This window comes from Neovison vison, chromosome 13 (assembly GCF_020171115.1).
Source record: "Neovison vison isolate M4711 chromosome 13, ASM_NN_V1, whole genome shotgun sequence".
Lineage (NCBI taxonomy): Eukaryota > Metazoa > Chordata > Mammalia > Carnivora > Mustelidae > Neogale > Neogale vison.
In genome coordinates, this window is record NC_058103.1 from 107968364 (window position 1) to 107990680 (window position 22317).

General features: G+C 42.0%; 1 protein-coding gene across 1 annotated transcript in view; it reads right to left on the reverse strand.

Moving 5' to 3' along the window:
- Positions 1-11308: 11308 nt before the first annotated feature.
- Positions 11309-22317, reverse strand: part of AQP9 (aquaporin 9) — a 44294-nt gene continuing 33285 nt past the window's right edge. The window contains exons 4-6 of the mRNA XM_044229870.1: positions 21521-21639; positions 18617-18834; positions 11309-13238 (exon numbers count right to left, since the gene is read on the reverse strand). Coding sequence (XP_044085805.1) covers positions 13064-13238; positions 18617-18834; positions 21521-21639 — 512 coding nt within the window. The 3' untranslated portion in view covers positions 11309-13063. The remainder of the gene's footprint in view (positions 13239-18616; positions 18835-21520; positions 21640-22317) is intronic.

The following is a 22317-nucleotide window of genomic DNA, read 5'->3' on the forward strand; positions in this document are numbered from 1 at the left end:
TCTGATGAAGGTAGCTGTTAAATAAAAATGAATGTTATGTATAAAATTGTGAAATGTTATTTTCTACCTTGTAAAGAAAAAAAATACATCAGCGTGGAATGTATAATTTATAGTCAAGCTGGAAGACTCTGGGAACCCAACTGGCATCAGCCGTGGAGTGGGCAGAAAATCTGAAGTCACCAAGAAAAGCTGGAGGATATTCTAGAGATTGCAAAATAATCCTCGGGGGTTCAGTGTGTTTGCTGAGTAAGGTCCTTGGAAAAACATTCCCGTGGATTCATATTATTGGCGCTCCAAATGGGAGACATAATATCTTCTCCTGCATTTATTGGGCTGAGTTTCTCAGTACTAGTGTGTTGTGTGTCTGCTGCAGATGGCTTTCTAAAATTAACTTGAAAATAACAAGCTGCTGGCCTGGATTTTATTTGGCCTGTACAATATTTTTGAAAATCAGAAATTTGCACATAAAAATCCAGATTTCCAATTTCTCTCAACGTGCCGGAAGATCTGACAACAGTGGGCTTGAATTTTCCTCCCGGTGAAGGTTGTCTCCCATGGCCACGAACTCTGTGGTTTGCCACAGTCTCTGGAAGTCCCTGTTGTTATATATCCAGACAGCTTTATTTAAATGGCTAGCTCCTGGAAGCATCTGGGTTTAGGATCTACATTATCCATCTTCAATTCACTTAGATAAAATTATTTTGACAAAAATAGGTACTTATATCTGTTAAGGCATCTCATGCATCAAGGCGTGAAATGCCTTGTGAGACATTTTATATTACTTTATTTCATTTGCTTTTCCCCAGACCCTTTGAGATAAGTACAATTATTACAACCACTTAAAAACATGACACTGAATGCTGGAGAGGCTGGGTACCCTGCCCATGGTCACAAGGTTAGTAATGAGCAGAGTCAGGATTCGAACCGAAAGGCGATGCTATCAGATAAGTTAGGCAAAAGAGAGCCCCGAAGTTGCAGTTGTCTGCAGGTGATTTCCTTGAAGAGGAAGAAAACAACATGGTAGCCTAGGAAGAACCATGAGTCAAAGATCCAGGAACCAGGACTGAGAGAACACAGGCTTGCTTTTCTGAGAACCTTACCACTTGTTAGTTGGTAAACTTAGGAAGTCCCCTTTCCTCCACTGGTCTGTTTCACAGTCTATAATATGAGGGTGGGGAAGGTGGATAGGATACTTCTCCAAACGCCCGTGATCTGTCTCCCTCTCTGGCACCTAATCTGAGAAAGGAAGTGTTCCTTTTCTTTGGCTCCCTCTGCTGACATGGAACAAGAGAACACATTGGTTGCCCAAACCATTTTGGGTTTATTTCAATCATTAATCAAAGGTTTGTCCTTTCCAAGGTCACAGTGGGCACCTGGTTACCTGCTGAGAAAACTTAGACCAGTAATAATTGTAAGTCACTTCCTGATCACCACTCAGCAAAACAAAAGAAGTGAAGGTCTAAAGTAATTCAAGATTTTATTGTATATGTGGGAAATCATAGAATCATCACCACCACCATCATCATCATGATGGAAATAAACAAGAACTAATATTTATTAAGCACAGACAATAGGCCACTATCTATCTAAAGTACTTTCTCTTCTTTAATTTTCAATTTATTCTTAAAGTAACCCAAAACTGCTGTTTATCATCCTCACTTTGCCCTGGAGGGAAGTTAAAATCCCAAGTCCTCCTTTTCCAGTTGAAGAAATTGAGGCCCAGGGACGTTAAGTGATTTACCCAAAGTCATACAGCAGCTGACTGCTGGTAGAGCTAATACTAGAAGCGAGTCCAGAAATCTCTTACTTACTTATTTTTTTTGTCCAGCTTCTTCAATGTAAAGTCTGGCTGAGGAGATAGAACTAATATACTAAGAAATAATTAACAGGAGGAAGCATGTAATTAGAAGCTTAGATTTTGAGGTTGAAGGGGGCCTTAGAAGCTATCTTATGTGAATTTTTGCTTTGACAGAAGCTTCTTGGGGCACCTAGGTGGCTCAGTTGTTAAGCGTCTGCCTTCTGTTCAGATCATGATTCCAGGATCCTGGGATCGAGCCCCACATCGGGCTCCCTGCTCAGTGGAAGCCTGCTCCTTCCTCTCGCACTCCCCTGCTTGTGTTCCCTCTCTCGCTGTGTGTCTCTCTCTGTCAAATAAATAAATAGAATCTTAAAAAAAAAAAAAAGAAAAAGAAAAAGAAAAAAGGAAAAGAAGCTTCTCTTCCTATCCTTGACTTTGAATACTTAGTAGTTGAGTTGAAACGTACCTCCAGTCCCAATCCTGTTCCCTGGAGCTATATAGGGTATATATATATATTTTTTTTAAAGATTTTATTTTATTTATTTGAGAGAGAGAGAGACAGTGAGAGAGAGCACGAGCGAGGAGAAGGTCAGAGAACGAAGCAGACTCCCCATGGAGCTGGGAGCCTGATGTGGGACTCGATCCTGGGACTCCAGGATCACGCCCTGAGCCGGAGGCAGTCGTTTAACCAACTGCGCCACCCAGGCGTCCCTATATAGGGTATATTTAAGCCATCTTCTGTACACAGTCCTCCCGAAATTTGGAAACAACCCTTGTGAACTTGTAAAGCATCATGTCTGTGCTAAAATCCCCGAATGTATTTGTTTTTCATATTATATATAAATCCTAAAATTAAAATTCCTTACAAACCTCATTGTCCTGCTCCAATGAACTCCAAAGATGGCCTCCAGTGAATGACTCCTCCTGGTATCTCTGTCCTTGTGTAGGCCCTCCCATCCTGAATTTTGGCTGTCCTTTGACTGACATTGGCAGAAGTGACTGTGCCAGTTCTGGTATTAAGCCTTAAGAAAGCCTGACACCTAGCGTCTCTGTGCTCTTGGAAGCTAGCCAACATGTAAGAAGTCTGGCTGCCCCACTGGGGAGGAAAGGCCCTGGAGGGTAAGGCACCGTATGGAGGCGGAAGGCCTCAGCTCTGGGAGTGACGCGGCCCTCTTGAATGTTCCTGCCCAAGGGCCTCTAGAGTATTTCAGACCCAGCTGCCAACTGACCACAACTACAAGAGAGTTTCCAAGCAAAATCAAGAGAAGAACCACACGACTGAGAACATTCAACACACAGAATCATGAGAGATAAGGATAACATTTATTGAGCTACTAAGTTTGAGTGGTTTGTTCTACACCAATAACTGAAACAGACCACTCAAAAAAACCTTCCAGAACCCGAATTGGTTGCCCACTGCCGAGGATGGGAGGAATAATGCCCGTTTATCCTCACACTATTAAGGCTGTCCTGGCTTACTTTGCATTTAACAGTCATATCATCAGATTGAATGTGTAGCTAACTACACATCTCCAGCATTTGTCACAGGATGGTTATTTGGCTACTTCTCTTCAATGTCTTCCTGAAAGGTATTAGGGACACAAATAAAAGATTTTATATCTTTTTCCTTGATAATTTTCATCTCGCCTGTTGTGACTCATCATTCCAGCTCGATGAAATTTTTGGAAAAACATTTTGCACCGTTATCTAAGATAATAATGATCTCTTGTGCTCTCTGCAATCTGAGAAACATACCATATATATCTTATTCAAACCACTGTGATAAAATTGTTGAATGGGACCAGGCAGATTTCAAGTCCTTCAGACGGGCACCGAAGGCTTCCATGAGGAATAGGTTTGTTCTACTGATTGGGTGACTCTTAGGAAACGATCGTTCCAGATCCAGGTGTGTGCAGCCTGTTGTTCCCTGAGCTGCTTTTCTTTTGTTCTTCACAACAATATCGCAGAGCATTTGCCTTCCCTGAACTTCGTGGGTATAACTTTCCAGTAAGGTGGTTCCAATTTAGTCTGACATGATTGGCTCTTAATCAACTCATGTAGGCTCCTAACAAACAGGACTTTATTTTCTACACAGTCAGAGACAATTTGTGGTAGAATTTGAACAGCCCAGGTTTGGCGTTAAACACACCTGGGTTGAAAGACTGGCTATTTTTAATTGAGAGCTAAGCCAAATTGTTCAGCTTTTCTGAGCCTCCATTTCAGCTGTAAAATGAGGATAATGATACTTTCTTTAGGGGTTTGATGTGCCGATCAAAATGAGAGACGGTATGGAAAACGTTTAGCGCCTTGCTCATCGTGTAATACGTCAATACATGTTGGGTTTCATTATTTTTCCTGTTTTATTACGGTAACAATGAGTTGTTACTCAATCAGTAGTTTCTAAAATTGACCTCTTTTCTTTGCACTTCTCTGAAGATTTGAATAATATATGCCTATCCCTAGTCTTATAGTGCTGTGTTGAAGAATATAGCAAAAATAAAAATAGTGCTTCCTTCTATCTGCCATCTGTTAACATTAACCATCTGCCCGAAGCTATGGGCCTATCCCTTTTTTCCTTCCTGCTCAAAACACTGATTAAAGTGTGTCCCCCACCTCTGCGCCCAACCCATACCTTTTGTGTTCCTGGCATGTTTCATGGGGCTCAATTCATTTGAGGCTCCAACCTCCCTCAGACACCCATTGGGGCTACTCTCTTGCTCCTGCCGTATTTTCATAGGTCTGTCATCCTGTCATAGGTCTGTCAACCCAGGAGTAGGTTAGGCCAGTACTAGAAGTTACATAGCTCTGCCAGGATGGGGTAGATAGCAAGTCAACCCTAAGAAGTCATGAGATCTGGGGTTAGGGAGTAGGGTTTGGAGAAGCAAGGGAAATTGGGGCACCAGAAAGGGAAATGAAGTAGAATTACATTAGCAAGGATATGGGTACCAAGTCATAGAACCAGACACAAAGCTGATACAGTGAGATCCTAGAAAGTACCAAATCCAGGTTTCCTCCCATACCACCCCCCCACTACCCCTAAGGCTGAAGGTGTTGGATCTTAGGTCTGAGTTGAATTGTAAGTAGAAATAGGTGGACCTCAGTGATGCAGAGAGCCCAGTGAGGTACAAAGATGTCCTCTCAGAGGGTTTCCAAGATTCCTGACACTTGCTTATCCCATCCAGTTCTTGAAGTTGGTTTTGAGTTAAATCCTGGAGAGCCTTTCTTAACCGATTTCTGAGACTTTTGAAACATGGCCTCATTGTAAGTCTAGATAGAAACCTATCAGATGTCTTTCTTTCAGCAAGATGACAATATATGACTACAGCTGAGTGGGATCCAGGTCACTGCTGACTCTGAGTACTCAAAATGTCAATTTTATGTTAGAACAGATCTGATAAGAGTGGAGAGAGGCAGTGATGGGGTACACTTCACAGGGCAGTCATCTTTAATCCACTTTAACAACCTAAGGGAATGGTACTGGTTATAATCCTTCAGATGTCTATAACATCAAGGTGCCCTTAAATGTCACTCAAAAGCCATCTCCGACTTTTACCATTTCTTAACCTTTTAAAGCAAAACAAAACAAAATACCCCTTCCCATTTTCTTTTAAGAGTTGGAGAAATAAACCTCACCACAAGCCCACCTCCTAGAGAGAACATCTCTTAACATTTTGGAGTGTATGTGAGCTAGTTTCTTTCTGCCCCTCTCTCATCCATCCATCCTTCCTTCTTGTCCTCCTCCTCCTCTTTCTCTCCTTAGACCTCAAGGACAGAGAGTTGAATTATTTATACCTCTCAGTCATGGCACATTATTAACATTTGCATGTCCTTGGTTTTGCTTCTATTTTATTTTATTATTTTCCCCCTTTATCCTGAATATTTGTTCCCAGTCCTCACTGCTGCCACTGGTAGCCATTCTAAGATGCTCTATTCTTGTATTTGCATGCATCATTAAAGAATATATTGTATTTGTAATTTACATAAAAGGTACTTGCTCTAGGTCTTGTTCTGTTTCTTTTTATTTTTTAATTCAACACTACTTTTATGATCTATTTAGAGTGCAAAATGTCTGGCTCATTGCTGCTGGCTGCTGTATGGTGGTTGATAACAGACATCCGCCATATTTCATTTATCTATTTCCTGAGTCATTGACTTCTAGATTATTTCTGATGTCCTGCTATCAAAAACAACACAGTGGGGCGCCTGGGTGGCTCAGTGGGTTAAAGCCTCTGCCTTCGGCTCAGATCATGATCCCTGGGATCGAGCCCCGCATTGGGCTCTATGCTCAGCGGGGAGCCTGCTTCCTCCTCTCTCTCTACCTGCTTCTCTGCCTACTTGTGATCTCTGTCAAATATGTAAATAAAATCTTTAGAAAAAAAGAAACAAAAAACAACAACACAGTAAACACGCCCATGCATATGTCCCTATGGATCTGATTACCAGAGGTATATGGATAGGAGTGAGACTGAGGATTCATAAGCATACAAATATCTACTATAACTAAATGCTTCTAGGTTGTGGTCATGTCAAGTGTGCCTGGCTGGCTCAGTCAGTAGAACACGCAGCTCTTGCTCTTGGGGTCATGAGTTCAATCCTCATGTTGGGCGTAGTGCTTGCCTGAAAAAAAAAATGCTAATCTAAATGGTCATAACTTTTTTTTTATTTGAGAAATGACTTGCTTACCATAAAATTCTCTCTCTTAATGTGTGTAATTCAGTGGGTTTTAGATTATTCACAGACTTGTGCATATAATTACAGAACATTTTCAGCACCTCCAGAAGAAATCTGGTTACTATTAGCAGTCACGCTCTCTTTCCTCTTCCTATGGACCATGTTCATCTGTTTTGTTTCTTAAATTGCACATGTGAGTGAAATTCGTCTTTCTCTGACTTTTTTTTGTTAATTTTGTTAATTTTATCTATTGTTTTTCTATTTCTTGTTTCATTAATTTTTACTCTAGTACTTATTATTTCATTCCTTTTGCTCACTCTGTTTTGTTTTGGTTTGGTTTGGTTTTTTTTATTCCAGTATAGTTAACATGCTGTGAGGTTAGCTTGACCTTCTTTTTCAGTATCTTAAGGTAGAAGATTAGGTTGTTGATTGGTGATCCTTCTCTTTTAATATACATATTTATAGCTATAAATCTTCCTCTGAGCAATGCTCCCACTGCATCCCATAAACTTCCATATGTCATGTTTTCATTTTCATTCATCTCAGAATATCTTCTAATTTCCTTTGTGATTTCTTCTTTGACCCATTGATTATGTAATAGTGTGCTGTTTAATTTATACATACTTGTGAATTTCCCATATTTCCTAGTTATTGGCTTTTCATTTCATTTCAGTTGTGGTCAGAGAACATATTTTGTGATTTCATTTGATTTCAATCCCTTTAAATTTATTGGCCTACCTGTGGTCCATCCTGGAGAATGTTTCATGTGCGCTTGAGAAGAATATGGTTTCTGCTGTCTTATGGGTTGAGTGTTCTACAGATACTGTTAGGTCTATTTGGTTTATGATGTTGTTCAAGATTTTTATTTCCTCTGTCTAGTTGTTCTTTCCATCATTGAAAGTGAACTAGTAGTATATTTAACTATAACTGTTGAATTGCCTGTTTTTCTCTTTAATTCTGTACATTTTTGCTTCGTATATTTTGGAGCTCTATTTTTAAGAACATGTATGTTTATACTTCTTATGTTTTCTTGATAGATGGGCTCCTTTTTCATTTTTAAACGCTTTCTTTGTCTCTGGTAACACTCTTCATTAAAACCCATTTTTCTGATTTTAGTATAGATACTTCTCTTTTGATTGCCATTCATATGGTAAGTATTTCAAGTAGTGCAGATCTGCTAGTGGCAAATTCTCTGCTTTTGTTTATCTGGGTAAGTCTTAACTTTTCCTTTATTTTAAAGGATAGTTTTGCTGGACATAGAATTCTTTCTTGACCATATTTTACTTTTATTACTTTGAATTTACTATATTCCACTGACTTATGTCCTCTATAGTTTTTAAAGAGTTCTTGTATTATTATTATTTACACACAGTGAATTGCACCGATTTTTTAAGTGTAAGGTTTGATAAGTTTTGATGTATGTATTCATCTATATACTGTCTAACCCAATCAAAAACTATGAAACTTCCATATTTATAGGAAATTTCCTCTAGCCCTTTTATAACCAATACTATTGTCCACCTCTACAGCATCTACTACTCTGATTTCTTTTTCCTGTCCTTGAGCTCTATAAAAATAGAATCATATATTATGTACTTTTTATGTCTCGTTTTTTTACTCTGTATGTTTTAAAGATTTATCCAAGTTGTGGCATGTATAATAACGTTATTTTTTATTGTTGACTAATGTTTCATTGGAAGAATATACTACAAATTTCATATCCATTTTCCTGTTGATGGTAACTTGGATTTTTTCCAGATTAGGGCTATAATGAATAAAAACATTAGTAACATTCTTTTTTTTTTCTTCTTGAGAGAGCGAGCGAAAGGAAGAGAAAGAGAGTGAGCATGAGTGGAGGGAGGGGCAGAGGAAGAGAGAAACAGACTCTCTGCTGAGCAGGGAGCCCGATGTGGGACTTGATCCCAGGACCCTGAGATCATGACCTGAGCCAAAGGCAGATGCTTAATTGACTGAGCCCCCAGGCACTTCTGAACATTCTTGTATAAGGTTTTTTGGTGGAAATATTTTCTGTTTAACTTGGGTAAATACTTGAGAGTGAAATGCACGGTTATGGGACATATGCATGTGTAACTCATTTAGTCTGTTCAACAGCTGGGTATTGACTCTGGTTCCTACTGGTTAGGAAAGTCCTACATCTGACATACTTTGAGATCTCAAAGGGTTGAGGAATCATGGAGAAATTGTTTTTGGCATAAAAAACATTTTCACAAAGTAGTACCACTTTACACTTCCACTGATAATATATGAATTCAGATACTGTTATTTGACTTTGTCCAGTCTATTCTGGAATTAGCTTTTCTAGGGCCTGTAACATGATGTATTATCGTGATTTTAATTTGAACTTCACTGATACTCTTATTGTCCATTCATATACATTCCTTAATAAAGTGTCTACTTAAGTCCTTAGCTCACTTAAAAATTTGATATGTTTGTCTTTTTTATTGAGTTGAAGGAGTACTTTAGATGTTCTGGGTACAAGTCCTTTGTTAGCTAATAGGTATTACAAATATTTTTTCCCAGTCTGTGGTGCACACATTCATTTATTTTCCATCTTCCTTCCTTCCTTTCTTTCTTCCCTTCCCTCCCTCCCTTCCCTCTTCCCTCTCTTTCTCTCTTTCTTTCTTTTTTTAAGATTTTATTTGTTTGACAGCATGAAAGAGCACAGGCAGGGGGAGCGGCAGAGGGAGATGAGCTTGGTCGATCAGTCTATCTATCTACCTACCTATTTATTATCTATCTATCTATCTACTTATTTTTATAGAGACCTAGAGAGTCAACCCAGTAATTAACCCAGGACTAATTTTGCTTCTCTCCATTTGCTGTGATTAGTAAATATGTTATCTCAGAGAACTTAAATTCCCAGTTTGAGAACTGATCAAAATCTTCGTGAGTGATTTTTGGTGAGTTAAGTAGTTCTGTTTAAGGTGGCTCCATTGTTAAGTCTCTGCCTTTGGCTTGGTCATGATCCCATGGTCCTGGGATTGAGCCCTGCATCTGGGTCCCTGCTCGGTGAGAAGCCTGCTTCTCCCTCTTCCACTTCCCCCTGCTTGTGTTTCTTCTTTGGCTGTGTCTCTCTTTGTCAAATAAATAAACAAAATCTTTTAAAAAAAATTTACAAAGTCTGGAAAATTACCCAAGATTGAACTATCATGACCTTTGGTAGGTTCTGTCCTTGAATCTAATCCTTTTACAAAAATGTTCATCAACAACTTGTTCCAAGTCCTTTATCAATGGCTTTCAAATTATGTTCTGAAGATCCCCTACACACATACACACCTACAGTTTCTTTTCAAAAACCCTTCAGCATTGGGCTGCGTGGGGGCAGACGGCAGTAGCATGATGATACACAGGCAGAGTGAAACTTCTCTTTCCTTCCCCACCCTCCTTCTATTTATAGCATCTTTGGTTTACTAGTGGTTACTATACAAATTTTATTTGACTAGGTTCTGTGGCTGAATAAAACTTGTAAACCCTTCTCTTTAACTGGAAGTTGTATGTCTTTTTCCATGATGGTATTTTTGAGTACCAATGTGTCTTTATGTAAGACTGTGTGTGTGTGTGTGTGTGTGTGTGTAAACAATTTAATTTACAGCTTAAGGATCAGATTTTAAATGTTAAATTTCTACTTCATTTAGCCTGTTCAACTGCTGAGTATTGACTCTGGTTCCTACTGGTTAGAAAAGTCCTACATCTGATATACTTTGAGATCTCAAAGTGTTGGGGAATCATGAAGAAATTGTTTTTGGCATAAAAATAAATGATTCTGTTAAGTTTTGTGATTGACAAGGAAGGGGGGGCATTGTTAAAATTCCACCTCTTAAAGGATCTATTTAAAATATAGGTTATTTGGCTCTACTTGACTTGTGATACAGATCATTCAAACACAAAGACATTCTCTGGCATAAGAATCCACCACAGGCAAACCAACTTGTAAACTGGGGGAGAGGGAGAATTTGAATGTGAACACGTAGAACAAGAAGACTTTTTTCTTTTTTCCCCCCATTTAAAAAAGTCTTCCTGGGACTGATTTCCTAATGTGCATTTTCCTTTCATGATCCCAGTCATTAATCACCAGTTAGTGTTTAATGATCACTTGCATGGATCATAGATTCCACAATCCAACCTGAAAACTCAAAATTTAGGTTGCCGCTTTCTCTAATAATTATAATCCACCAACCCCCAGGGTTGTTCCTCACGTGTTTGGCATTTCTGTTTTTGCAGAATGTGAATCAGGGCACAGGACTTCAGCGTCTTCTCTTATTCCTCCCTTCGCCTTTTCTCAAATCCAGAATCTCTCGACCTCTGCACAAATTGCCATTTTCAGCTGAAGAATTCTTTATTGTGGGCTGTGGGGGTGGGGGGAGGCTGTCCTGTCCTTGTAGAATGTTTAGCAGCATCCTGACCTCTACCCACTACTCACCAGCAACTCTCCCGCCTAACTGTGACAATCAAAAATCTCTCCAGACATTGCCACATATCCCCTTGCAGGAGAGGCGGAAGGGACTGAGAAGGGGGTAAAGCTGCCCATTATTGAGAACCGCTGCTCTCAAATCCATAAGAATCCCAAGCCTGAGAATCCTTCCAGAAATCATCTGGCCACCACTAGACATGGTTCTCAAAGAAACCTTAGACACATGTAATCTAACCAAGTCAATATTCTCGACCCCCACTGTACATTTGAATCACTGCAATATTTACAAATGATTAACTGGGACATTAGTATTTTTTAAGAGCTCCCCAGGAGATCTCAATTTATAGACAGGGTAAACACATGCCCTTAATAGTCACAGCACTCATAAAAACTTAGAAAAAAAAAGCCACCAATTTTATTTCAAATGGGAAATATCCAGGTAGTTTCAGAGCAAAAAAAAAAATTCCATGTTGGTAGATTATAGAACATGGGCCACTGGAGACATTTCACATTTGCTTTTTGTTCTGTTATCATCACAACGCAACTGGGAACTGGACACCTCTGGGAATGCTGGGCTTTTTAACAGTTTGACTGAAGGTGCATCGTTTGATGTAGAGCAATCTCTCTGGTGCTTGTAACTCACCGACACTTGTCACCAAAGTGACATCAATTAGGGAACTTCACAGGGAAGAGCCTGACCAAGGGGAAAGTCCCCACACGTAATCTTTGTGATTGGTGGGGAAGGAGGGGCGAGAGTTAGAAGGAGCAAGGGTGGGCGAGGAAGGGAGGCCTTCAGACAATGTTTTTCAACACATGAAAAATAGGACCTAATTACTATGTCTTTCCTTGGTTAGTGTTTCAGTAGCGGCAGGAATAAAACCACACGATGAAGGTCTTTATATTTTAGGGTCCCAGGAACATTATATCCAGAAGGTGTACACATTCTGGCCACTGCCAGCCCCATATCTTCTGGCCAGCCAAGGAGGGCTGGCCAAGATTCTTGACTAGTTATTGATCTTCTGAAAGGTGTAGGATGCATTAGATGAGGTTCAACTTTCCATGTGACCTTAGGCAACTCACTCAACTTCCCTGAGACTTTGTTTCCTTGTCTGAATAAATGGGCAGCACAGCATTTACCTTGGACAGTCATTATGAGGATTAAATGAAATAATAAATGGGAAAGTGTTTTTGTGAATGGTAAAGCTCAATAAGGTAACACTATCTTTCTGGGGTTCTTCTCTCCTGAAGATTCCACTAGACCAGGATCCCATGGCTTCCAGTTTTGGCTTCTAGGGCACGTGTAGAACAATGGATGAGTGTAGCCATTGACTTAACTTGTCAAATGTCTGTCCTCAAGTGGACAATTAGGAAAATGCATTTGAGTTAAAAATATAGGGTGATGTAATTTTCATGACTGAGGTTACAGCTGTATTTTAGGTTATTATATACTAAAGACAAGAAAATTAATTGGCGCCCTCTAAAATGCAAAGAGCAAGAGATTAATCTGATAAATGGTTTCCATTAAAAAATTCCATTTGGTTTCCCAAATTTATCTTGTCTCCTGAGGTTTCTGAATGCCACAGTGTCCTTCCCCTGTGCTTTCTAGCTGTATTCTACTGTTTCCCATATCCCTAGGTTTGAGGAGTATCTGTATTTACACAAATATAGTGGCAGAATGTAACCGCACAGTTGACCTACTAGCTCCCTAATTCATGGATATATTAACTGAAATCACTGTTTTGTCTTTCAATTTAGTTTTGGTTGATACTCAAAACATAAACTTTGTGGAAAAACAAAGCTTTCATAATGCTATTACATACAGGTAGTGCAGCTGAGATCATCCAAATAAGTCCACGGTCAAGGTTCTAAGTTATCGGTGCTTGCCTAGTAATAAGGATTCCCATCAAAGGATGAAACAAACAGAGTAGGAGATAAGGCTATTTCAGGGGACAGTCAGTGTTATTCTGGGGGAAACTGGTGAGGAAGAGGTCAGCAATTGCTAGCTTTGACTTGAATGCGTTTACAATTGTGCACCTCACATGGCTAGCAGAGAAAATTGGGTGGATTCCATCCTACTCTTATGAAAATACAGACACCTGGATGCCATCTTTTCTGATGAAAATACTAGTGCAGCCAATTGTAACCCCAACCTGAGCACACGACTACATTATCACACTAAGTTCATATTTATCTGGTTTGTCCTCGGATGGTTCTGTCTCGAAGTCTGGGTCAGGATCCGGGTGGTGGATTTCAATGACAAGAACATAGATGAGGCCTCCAATCACAGCACCAACCAAAGGGCCCACTACCGGAATCCACCAGAAGTTATTTCCAGCTCTGAAAACAAACAAGAAGTTAGTGATACACCACTTGGATCTTCCTCCTGGTATTACTAGCTATTCCCTAACAAGCCAGTGTTTCCCATGCTCATGTTTCCCTTTTAACTCAGCAAGAGCTAAGCGTAAGGACATTCACTGTAGCTTGGCAAGCATCATCCTAGATTTTTCATATACCTCATTTCAGACGATCTAGTCCAATGTGCTATTAGTACCTATGAGAGATTGGTCCCCTTTATTTTCCTTTCAGGAAATAGAGTCCCTGAACCCACTGTCAAAACTAAAGTCATCTAGGGACAGTGCTGGTTGATTATTCAAGAACTGCTTTGCCCTCATCCTGAAATGATGAGTCCTGGGGATTATGAATGGAAGGATGTGGAGAGGTTCCTGGATAGTTGGTCTAGGAGGGCAATCACAGAGTAAATAAACAGGAAATGTTTGCCAATGAATGGATTTTAAAAAATGAAAGGTGGATATATGAATTACCTACTAAATATAATTTAATTTCATGCTTATTTTTTGAGGTCACAGCTTTTTTTAAAAAGATTTTATGAATTTATTTGACAGAGAGAGATCACAAGTAGGCAGAGAGACAGGAGGAAGCAGGCTCCCTGCTGAGCAGAGAGCCCGATGCGGGACTCGATCCCAGGACCCTGAGACCGGGACCTGAGCCAAAGGCAGAGGCTTTAATCCATTGAGCCACCCAGGCACCCCAAGGTCACAGTTTAAAATTACTCTCTGATAAGGATTTCCTGCCATGATTCTCTTTTCTGCCATGATTCCAGAAGTCCTCAATCACAGTACATTGTACTGAAAGTAGAGTTCCGGAAGAAAGCAGGAGCCTTTGTAAATTGTCACCATCTTCTTCAGAGGCAGGAAATCCATTTAAATAACTCCATAGGAAGGAACACAATGCTCAGAAGCATGCAAAATTATTCAATAATACTATAAAGTTATTTAAGGGTATATATATTTCAGATAAAACTTTCAGGGGCACCTGGGTGTCTCAGTGGGTTAAGCCTCTGCTTTCGGCTCAGGTCATGATCTCAGGGTCTTGGGATCGAGCCCTGCATCAGGCTCTCTGCTCAGCAGGGAGTCTGCTTCCCCCTCTCTCTCTGCCTGCCTCCCTGCCTACCTGTGATCTTTCTCTCTGTCAAGTAAACAAATAAAATCTTAAAAAAAAAAAAGAAAAGAAAACAACCAACTTTCGTAAAGCAGGGGAATGATAATCACCACCGCTGAGAATAATGCGGAGGAGGCAGGGGAGACAGCAGGAGCTGTTCGAGGACTACACAGTTGGGGAAAGGCTTGCGGCTGTTCTTTTTACCATTATGCTTAGTCACCACATATATGTTCCAGGTGGCCTTTTGTTTGTATCACATTTGGATTAGAAAGAATAATAAAGGAACTAAGCCCCGTGCTTAACCTTCATCCTTCCCTCTGTCTGGTGATCCCTTTCGCCTGGATCGTCCCTAGAAATCTTAGCTCATGAGTGCAGGCTCAGGGGAAGGGCCCTGAGGTTGAGCACAACGGCCACCAGAGGTCACTCTTACTGCGCAGCTGAGATGACGCTGTGCTTCAAGGCTCTCTCGGTGTCCCCATATTCAGGAGGGGTGAGCCCCCAAATCCAGGAGGACTTTCCTGGGAAAGGCGCATGGGCTTTACAGAGCTAGGGACCTTCTCTTGGGCAAACACATGAAGCACGTATAAGCCACCTTATTTGTCTCTCATTTCTTTTCTTTCATTGTGACTTAGCCACTGAATCTCACTGTCCTCGTCCCAGGTCCCATGTATCTGCCAGGACACATGTCCTCCTTTCAGTGGCCAGACTCTTCCTTCTGTCGGGGCTGAATGTGTTGTGCCAGGGTCACAGGTCAGAAATGGAGGACTTCAAACGTGGGTTCCTGCCTGGTCCGGTCTTAGGGGTCCTCAGTGTCATTCACACGCCATGATTTGGGGGATGTCAGGACAATGTCTTTGTTACTTGCTTAAGGTATGGACCAGCATCGGGGATTCATTCCTTTGGGTAATATTTAAAATATTAACAATCTCCTTGAGATCCTTCATCCATGAAGTCATGAACACCTTAATGGGAATTCGTGGAGAGCGCTTAGATGGAAAACACTATAATGTTGAAGGGAAAGCCGGAGTCAGCCAGGGTCTATTGACAGGCCCTTGTCTGGTGATCCCCTCCCCTGGTCACCCTCAGTGCTGGCCAGACTGGGGCGAGTGGGGACCTGAGAGTTAGGCAATCTTGGGGGTAGACCCAAGCTAATGTAGCTACTGAGATGCTTACTGGGGATGAGGAACCCTGAAAAAGTGGGATGATCTAGGAACACTTAGGAGATCTGTTATCCCTCCAAGGTTTTCTTGGGCATTTTTGAAGATTACCAGCCAGCCAGCTCTTTCCTAACTGGCTTCTACTCCTCTACCCTCTCCTTTTTAATCCATTTTAGATGGTGACATCAGATTAATTTAACTAAATTGGAGTTCTAATCATGTCAAACATCCCCTCTTCTTCTTCTTCTTTTTTTTTTTTTTTAAGATTTTATTTATTTATTTGACAGACAGAGATCACAAGTAGGCAGAGAAGCAGGCAGAGAGAGGAGAAAGCAGGTTCCCTGCCGAGCAGAGAGCCCGTTGCGGGGCTTGATCCCAGGACCCTGAGATCATGACCTGAGCCGAAGGCAGAGGCTTTAACCCACTGAGCCACCCAGGTGCCCCTCAAACTTCCCCTCGAAAATCCTTTGCTGCTTCCCATAATCTAAAAAAGATGGGGCATGGAGCACTGGGTGTGGTGAAAAAATAATGAATACTGTTCTTCTGAAAATAAATAAATTAATTAAAAATAAATAAATAAATAAATAATAAAATTTTAAAAATTAAAAAATAAAAAAGATGGGGCAGCCCAAACCCCAAGTTTTCATTCTGGGAGTCTAGATCCTCTGCGATCCAGCACACTGACCTTTCTAGACTTCTCTACACACCCTTCCAGCTAGATGAGATCACTTGTTACTTAAACATAATAAACAGATCCTCTCTGCCCGCAGTCTCCTCTCTGTCCCCCATTCAGGCACATCCAAACACTATAAAATGCCCCTACTTCCACCCCCATAATTCCTAACTTTAGAGCTGCAAACCTCCCACGTGCTGAAGTGAACGAGTCAATCTCTTAAACAACACTGGACAGCTTCAGCCTGCGGAAGCGGCTAGGCTGAGCCCGCTGAACAGAGCACAAAGGAAGTAGAAAGGCAGCTGCTGGGTTTCATCCTCTCAGCCCAGGGCCTGGACCAAGAGCTCAGGTAGCTGCAGGGGTGAATAAATGAACGTGTGAGAGGAAAAGACCCTGACATGGAGGGACAGGGACGTGGAGCTCGTCTGGCAGTAGGGGATTCTAGCATTTTGCCAGATGCGATCTACCATTGACTTCACAAAGCCAAGAGAGGGTAGACAAGACCTTTATCTATCTTAGAGTGACCATCCCTCCGAGAGTTCGGGTGAGTCCTGAAACAGGGCTCAAAGGGAGGCTACGAGGCCTCTTTGTTCCAGGGATCTGTGTGAAGCTAACAGGTGACCAGGTCGTGGGGGCAGCGTGGGGGCAGTATCCTAGAGTGAGGCTCTGGGAGCTGGGATTAACGAAAGTCAGGTTAATTCTGGACTCTGAGAATCTTGCTGATATATGTTTTGCATTCTTTTTTGGAAGGATACAAAAGAACCTTCCTGGTAGGGGATGTTCTGTTCAACCTTTTCATGTCCTAATGGTAATCATTCTGGAACAAGAGCTCCTCATCTGTGGAGCATTCTTTCATTTTTGGCCAAATAATTCTTTCTTGTGGGAATCTGTTCTGGGTGCTGGAGGATACTTGGCAATATCCCTGACCTCTCTCTACCCACGATGCCAGTAACAACCTTCTCTTCTACCCTCCCCAGTTGTGACAACCAGACATGTCTCCAGGCATTGCCAACCATCTTTGCGTGGGGGAAAAAAATCACCTCTAGTTGAGAACCACTGCTCTAGAAAACTCATTGCATTATCAGTTTCTTAAAGATGGGGGATGTTGCTTGATTTTCTTTGCATTCCTCATCTCCTGGGACATGTCTGGCACATAACATTTGCCCATTCTTTCATTCAGGCTTTTATTAACTTCTCTGGAGACTCTGTATATGCCAGCCTCTGGTCTCATCACCGTGGGGACAGTGGTGAGGAAGCTGCTGGGTCCCCGTCCTCAGGATGCTTACATTCCAGCAGCTCTCAGCCCTGTCTGGGGTGGTGATCTGACTGGTGTCAGTTATTTAAATAACTACTTTTTCACACTGGTGAAGGCAGTCTAAACTTTCACTTAAATAAGTCATCACATGTGTATGATTATACGTGCAGGTCAGCCTTTAAGGACATTCAAGTCTTTTCTCACAGCAAATGTGAACCTAGAATTTCCTCACATGTGTCTTTCCTACTTCTCTTTCTCCCTGTTAGAGCCTTGTTTCTTGATGAACCAACGTTGAGTTCCTCTCCCATAGAGAGATATGCTAAGTGGATGGGGACAGACCACTGTGGTTGCATGGGGGCAAAAGCGGGAAGGAATAAATGGGTACAGTGTGTCCTGGAAGATTGGTACCAACAGCTGACGCATTTCCTCAGCACATTCTGAGGTAGAAAGTATGGTGTCTTGCCATTTCCCGTGCACGGGCTCTCTTTCATGTATGTTCTGCCAGGGATTTCCTACTCATACCTCAAGACCTGACTCAGCCCTCACTTCTTTGGTGATGCTTTTCCCAACTTCCGAGGTGTAACTAGTCACTCTCTTATTGCGTTGGCTGAACACTTTGTTTTGTCGGTTGCCAGAGTTCTTATTGTATTGCTCAAAGCTAGGGTTTTAGCTGATTTCGAAATCTCCCTTTACATAGCACAGTGACCACAGCGCAGATAGCATTCAGTAAAGATCTGTTGAATGAGTGAAGCATAGCATGGTTCACTACCAAGAACCCTAGAGTCGTATCAGAAGATGGAAACTCTAGGCCCAACTTTATCACAAAATTAATCTGCAGACAACTTGTACAACCAAAATATTCACATAAAACCATCTACCAACTGAGTATTATTATTATATAGGCCAAGCCCATCTCTTTTGAATTTACCTAGAGCCTCTCTCTCCCTGTCTCTCTTCCTCTTTCTCTGTATCTGTGTCCATATGTGTCTCCTCCCACTCCCCTCCCTGCCCCACACCCCATATCACAAAGCACCAGGGAAACAATCCATGCCAATGACCAGAACATGCACACTCCCAACTGAACTCTCCTAGACCTCCAAGTTCCAAGCGCAGCCCTTCCCAGTAAAGGCGCAGCGTGACTCTCTCTTCCCCCAACACCACCATTACTTACGTGAAGACCTCAAACCCCCATCCTGCCAAAGCAGTGAAAAGTCTGGGACTCAGGTCTCGAGCCGGGTTCATGGCACAGCCACTGTTCAGTCCCAAGGAAGAAGCAATGGCAATAATCAGGAGGCCGATGACAATGGGCTCTAGTCCTTTGGGGACTCCCAAGTTTCTGGAGTCAAAAATGGCGAAGACAATCATGAGGAGGAACATGGTAGCCACTACCTGGGGGAGGGAGAAAATGCACAAGGGATTTAACTTGTATTCTTCTCACTCGCCCACCTCAGAACTCACCCCCTCTGGTGAAAAACAAACGTGGTAACAAACAACACGCACTGGTGGGCACAGCAGGCCAGGCTCTCTTCTCATAACAGTGAACCCTGATGTGGGGCTGGCATCGTTTACACATTCGTGACGTGCCGAGGTCGCCTGCCCAGTCAGTGGCAGTCAGGTGTGGACCCCGAGAGCTTGGCTCCAGAGACTTACCTTCGAGACAACTATCCTGCTAAGCTACCATCGTGCTCAACAGAAAGGCAAGCCACCAGCTGGCAGAACAGTTGAGATGCCCCGTTGGACGGGCAAGAAAAACAATATGAGGGGTCAATGGATAAACGAGCAAAGGAAATGAACAGAAGTTCATAAGAGAAAAATAGAAGTAAGAAACAGATACGTGGGAAAAACTGATTTGTAACGAAGAGATGCAAACAGTACTAAACGTTCGGGGAATGACAGCAGTTCTCTCAGGCTCTTCTAGAAGAATGAAACCTGCCACTTTCAAAAAGAATGAAGACACTGTCCTTTTCAACGCAAGCCAAGGTTTGAGAGAGAGAATGTCAGCATTCTTTCTTTCTTACCTCGAATGGAATTCACATGAGAAATCTTGAAAGAGAAAGCCCAGTCCCGATTGTTAGAAAGGTCTTCTTTTTATTAAATATAATGTAACTTTATCTCACCATAATTTCATGGGCCAAGAATTTTATAATTAGTATAGAAATATTAGTGTATACATACTACATAATTAATATGTAAGTCTATTAATCAATATTTATTGAGCACCTGTTATGTACTAACTTCCATCAAATCTCCAGGGAGCGTGTGCATACCAAGTCTAACTTCTTTTGCACTTGACACTCCTTCAACTCTTTGGAAGCTACTAGTCCATCTTGTCACCTCCGTCCCCCCAGCTCCCGCACACACCCCCTAGGGCAAACATCCCCATTCTCCACTCATTGCTGTGTGACATCTTTTGGCTCATGTCTTTTAGTAGTATATGCCGTCTTGAACTGTGACATTTGAAATGAATCTAATATTCCCATACGGAATAGAGTGTACGACCCTAAACTACTTCATCTGAATACTATCCTTCTATTTTTCCAGCTTAGGAGAACATTCTTTTTCTGGAAGCTACAGCTCTCTGTATCTTTTCCATCAGAACTTTTCTCATCATCCCAGCTCATTTAGGCTCTTGGTGCCAAATGACTATTGTGACTCCTATAGTCTCATTGTCTTCGCTTTTGCGTTGTTCCTTTTGTCTTCAGGTGATCATTTTGTTCTTTATTTTATTCAAAATTCCTGGGCAGAGACTGTTTATAATGCATTTTCCTCCTATTATTCACTTCATCCTTACAAAGTAATCTGATAAGTGCTCATATTATCCCCACTTTACAAATGAAAACATGAGACCCCCAGAGCTCGGTAATCGAGCTAAAGTTTCTCAGGGAGTTGGCACAGAACTGTTATTTTAATTCCGGCACTCAGACTCCAAATCTCGGATCTTTCCGTCTCACATTTACTTGTCAGTCCCTCAAGTTCCAGCCACGGGGCTGAGCATATGGAGAGAGCTCAAGAAAGACTTGTTGCCTGTTTGGTTTATTGATTAAAGTGGAGAGGGAAAAGACCGAGGGCATGAGGGCATGGGTTTTCTCATCTCTCCATTAAATGGAGGTGGACAGAGTTGGCAATCTGGAAGTTCCATTTTATACACATGCCCGCTCTAGCCTGCCCCATCGTGATCACAAGAGAATGACTGAGAGTTGCCGGAGATGTCCTCCCTCTTTGCCCCTCTCCCTCCTTTCTTCCTTCTGGGCTGACCAGCTGGCTTTCTGGGCTATGGTAAGGGAGGAAGAGGCCCTCAGGTTGACAAGGTTGGTCCTGCCACAAGGTGGCCAGAAGAACCGTGCTGTCAGCTACATCGTAGGTGTCTGGGTGCAGCTTGTTAAGATGTCCACAGAGCAGAGACTCTTCTAACTACCTTGAGGTTCGATAAACCTATGTGCCTGAGGAGACTCAGAGGATCCAGCGATGCCCTAGTTTCAACTGTCACACTTCATAGTCCTTGAACTGTGATGGAAATGTCTTTCCTTGTGGCCTCCATGTTCAGAGTGTGGAAGAGACAGTGATCAGAAAGCAAACCCTATTTGCCCCTTTAGGGGTTGAAATGTCCTGTTGTCCATTCTTTTCTGGACCTCAACCAGTGCAAAACAAGTGTATGCAGGTTTTTTTAAAGACTTATTTTATTTATTTGAGAGAGAGAGAAAGAGCAAGGTGAGAGGCCGAGGGGGAGGGAGAGAATCTCAAGCAGACTCCCCGCTCAGTGGGGAGCCCGTGGTGGGGCTCTGTCTCATGACCTTGAGATCATGACCTGAGATGAAATCAAGAGTCAGACACTCAACCAACTGAGTCACCCAGGTGCCCTCAAGTGTATCTATTAACAAGGAAGCAGAAAACTTTGTTAGTGATATCGACTTTGGTAAAAGGAAAAACTGGTCAAAAATGCCTGGGTTATGCCTAGTGACCTCTGACTTTGGGAACACAGCCTTCCCAGTCTGACGGACTATAATGTTCCTGTGCATTCCCCTTATGAGATCGTATCTTTTCCCTGAAGTCCAGTCTTTGGTAAACAGGCATTTACCTGGTCTGCAAACGCATTTGTCAGAGACAGATATGGAGCGGGGTATGTTGCAAAAATGTGGGCTGTTGCATTTTCTCCCACGATGAGCAGTTTTCCACCGGCAAAGGCCATAAGTCCATCTGTGGAAGAAAGAACTCTGGCACATTAGTGTTCTCTGGGCAAAGCTGAGGGAGGCCTCTGCCGGGTCTTGTGCAAAACAACCACAATCAAACACTCAGGTCCAGCTTGGTGGACCTATCCATTTCTCTCTCCTCATTTCATAGCCTGGCAGTTTTAGAGATGCCCATAGAAATTCTAGGATGTCACGTCAAGCCCTGGCTGCCCTCCATGGTTCACTCCACACTTTAGTCAACCTTAGCCAGTGGGTCAGGAAACTCATATTCTATGGGGGTTAGACAGAAGGAACTACTTCAACAGTTGATTTCATGCAATCTCAAGATTTTTTTTGTTTGAAGGGTCTTAGAAGTCAAGTCCCTCATTTTGCAGAGGAGAAAACTGAGACTGACAAAGTCAGATGGCTTACATTAGTCCCCCAGCTACTTACTGACATAGTACATAATTAAAGTCTGGGTCTTTGATCACCATTACTGTTACTCCTCCAGGACTGTTGGAGATCAGATGTCCTTGTTGTTGGACAGAATGGGGAAGAGATTCCCCACCTAGCCTATTCTCAACCATGCCCTTTCCTTCAAAGACTTCGTTCCAGGTTCCTGCTCTGAATACTTAATCACAACCTTTGCTACCAGTCAACACCCTCTCTCCCAGCCAAGTCAGAGAAAGCTTATGGGGAATCCACT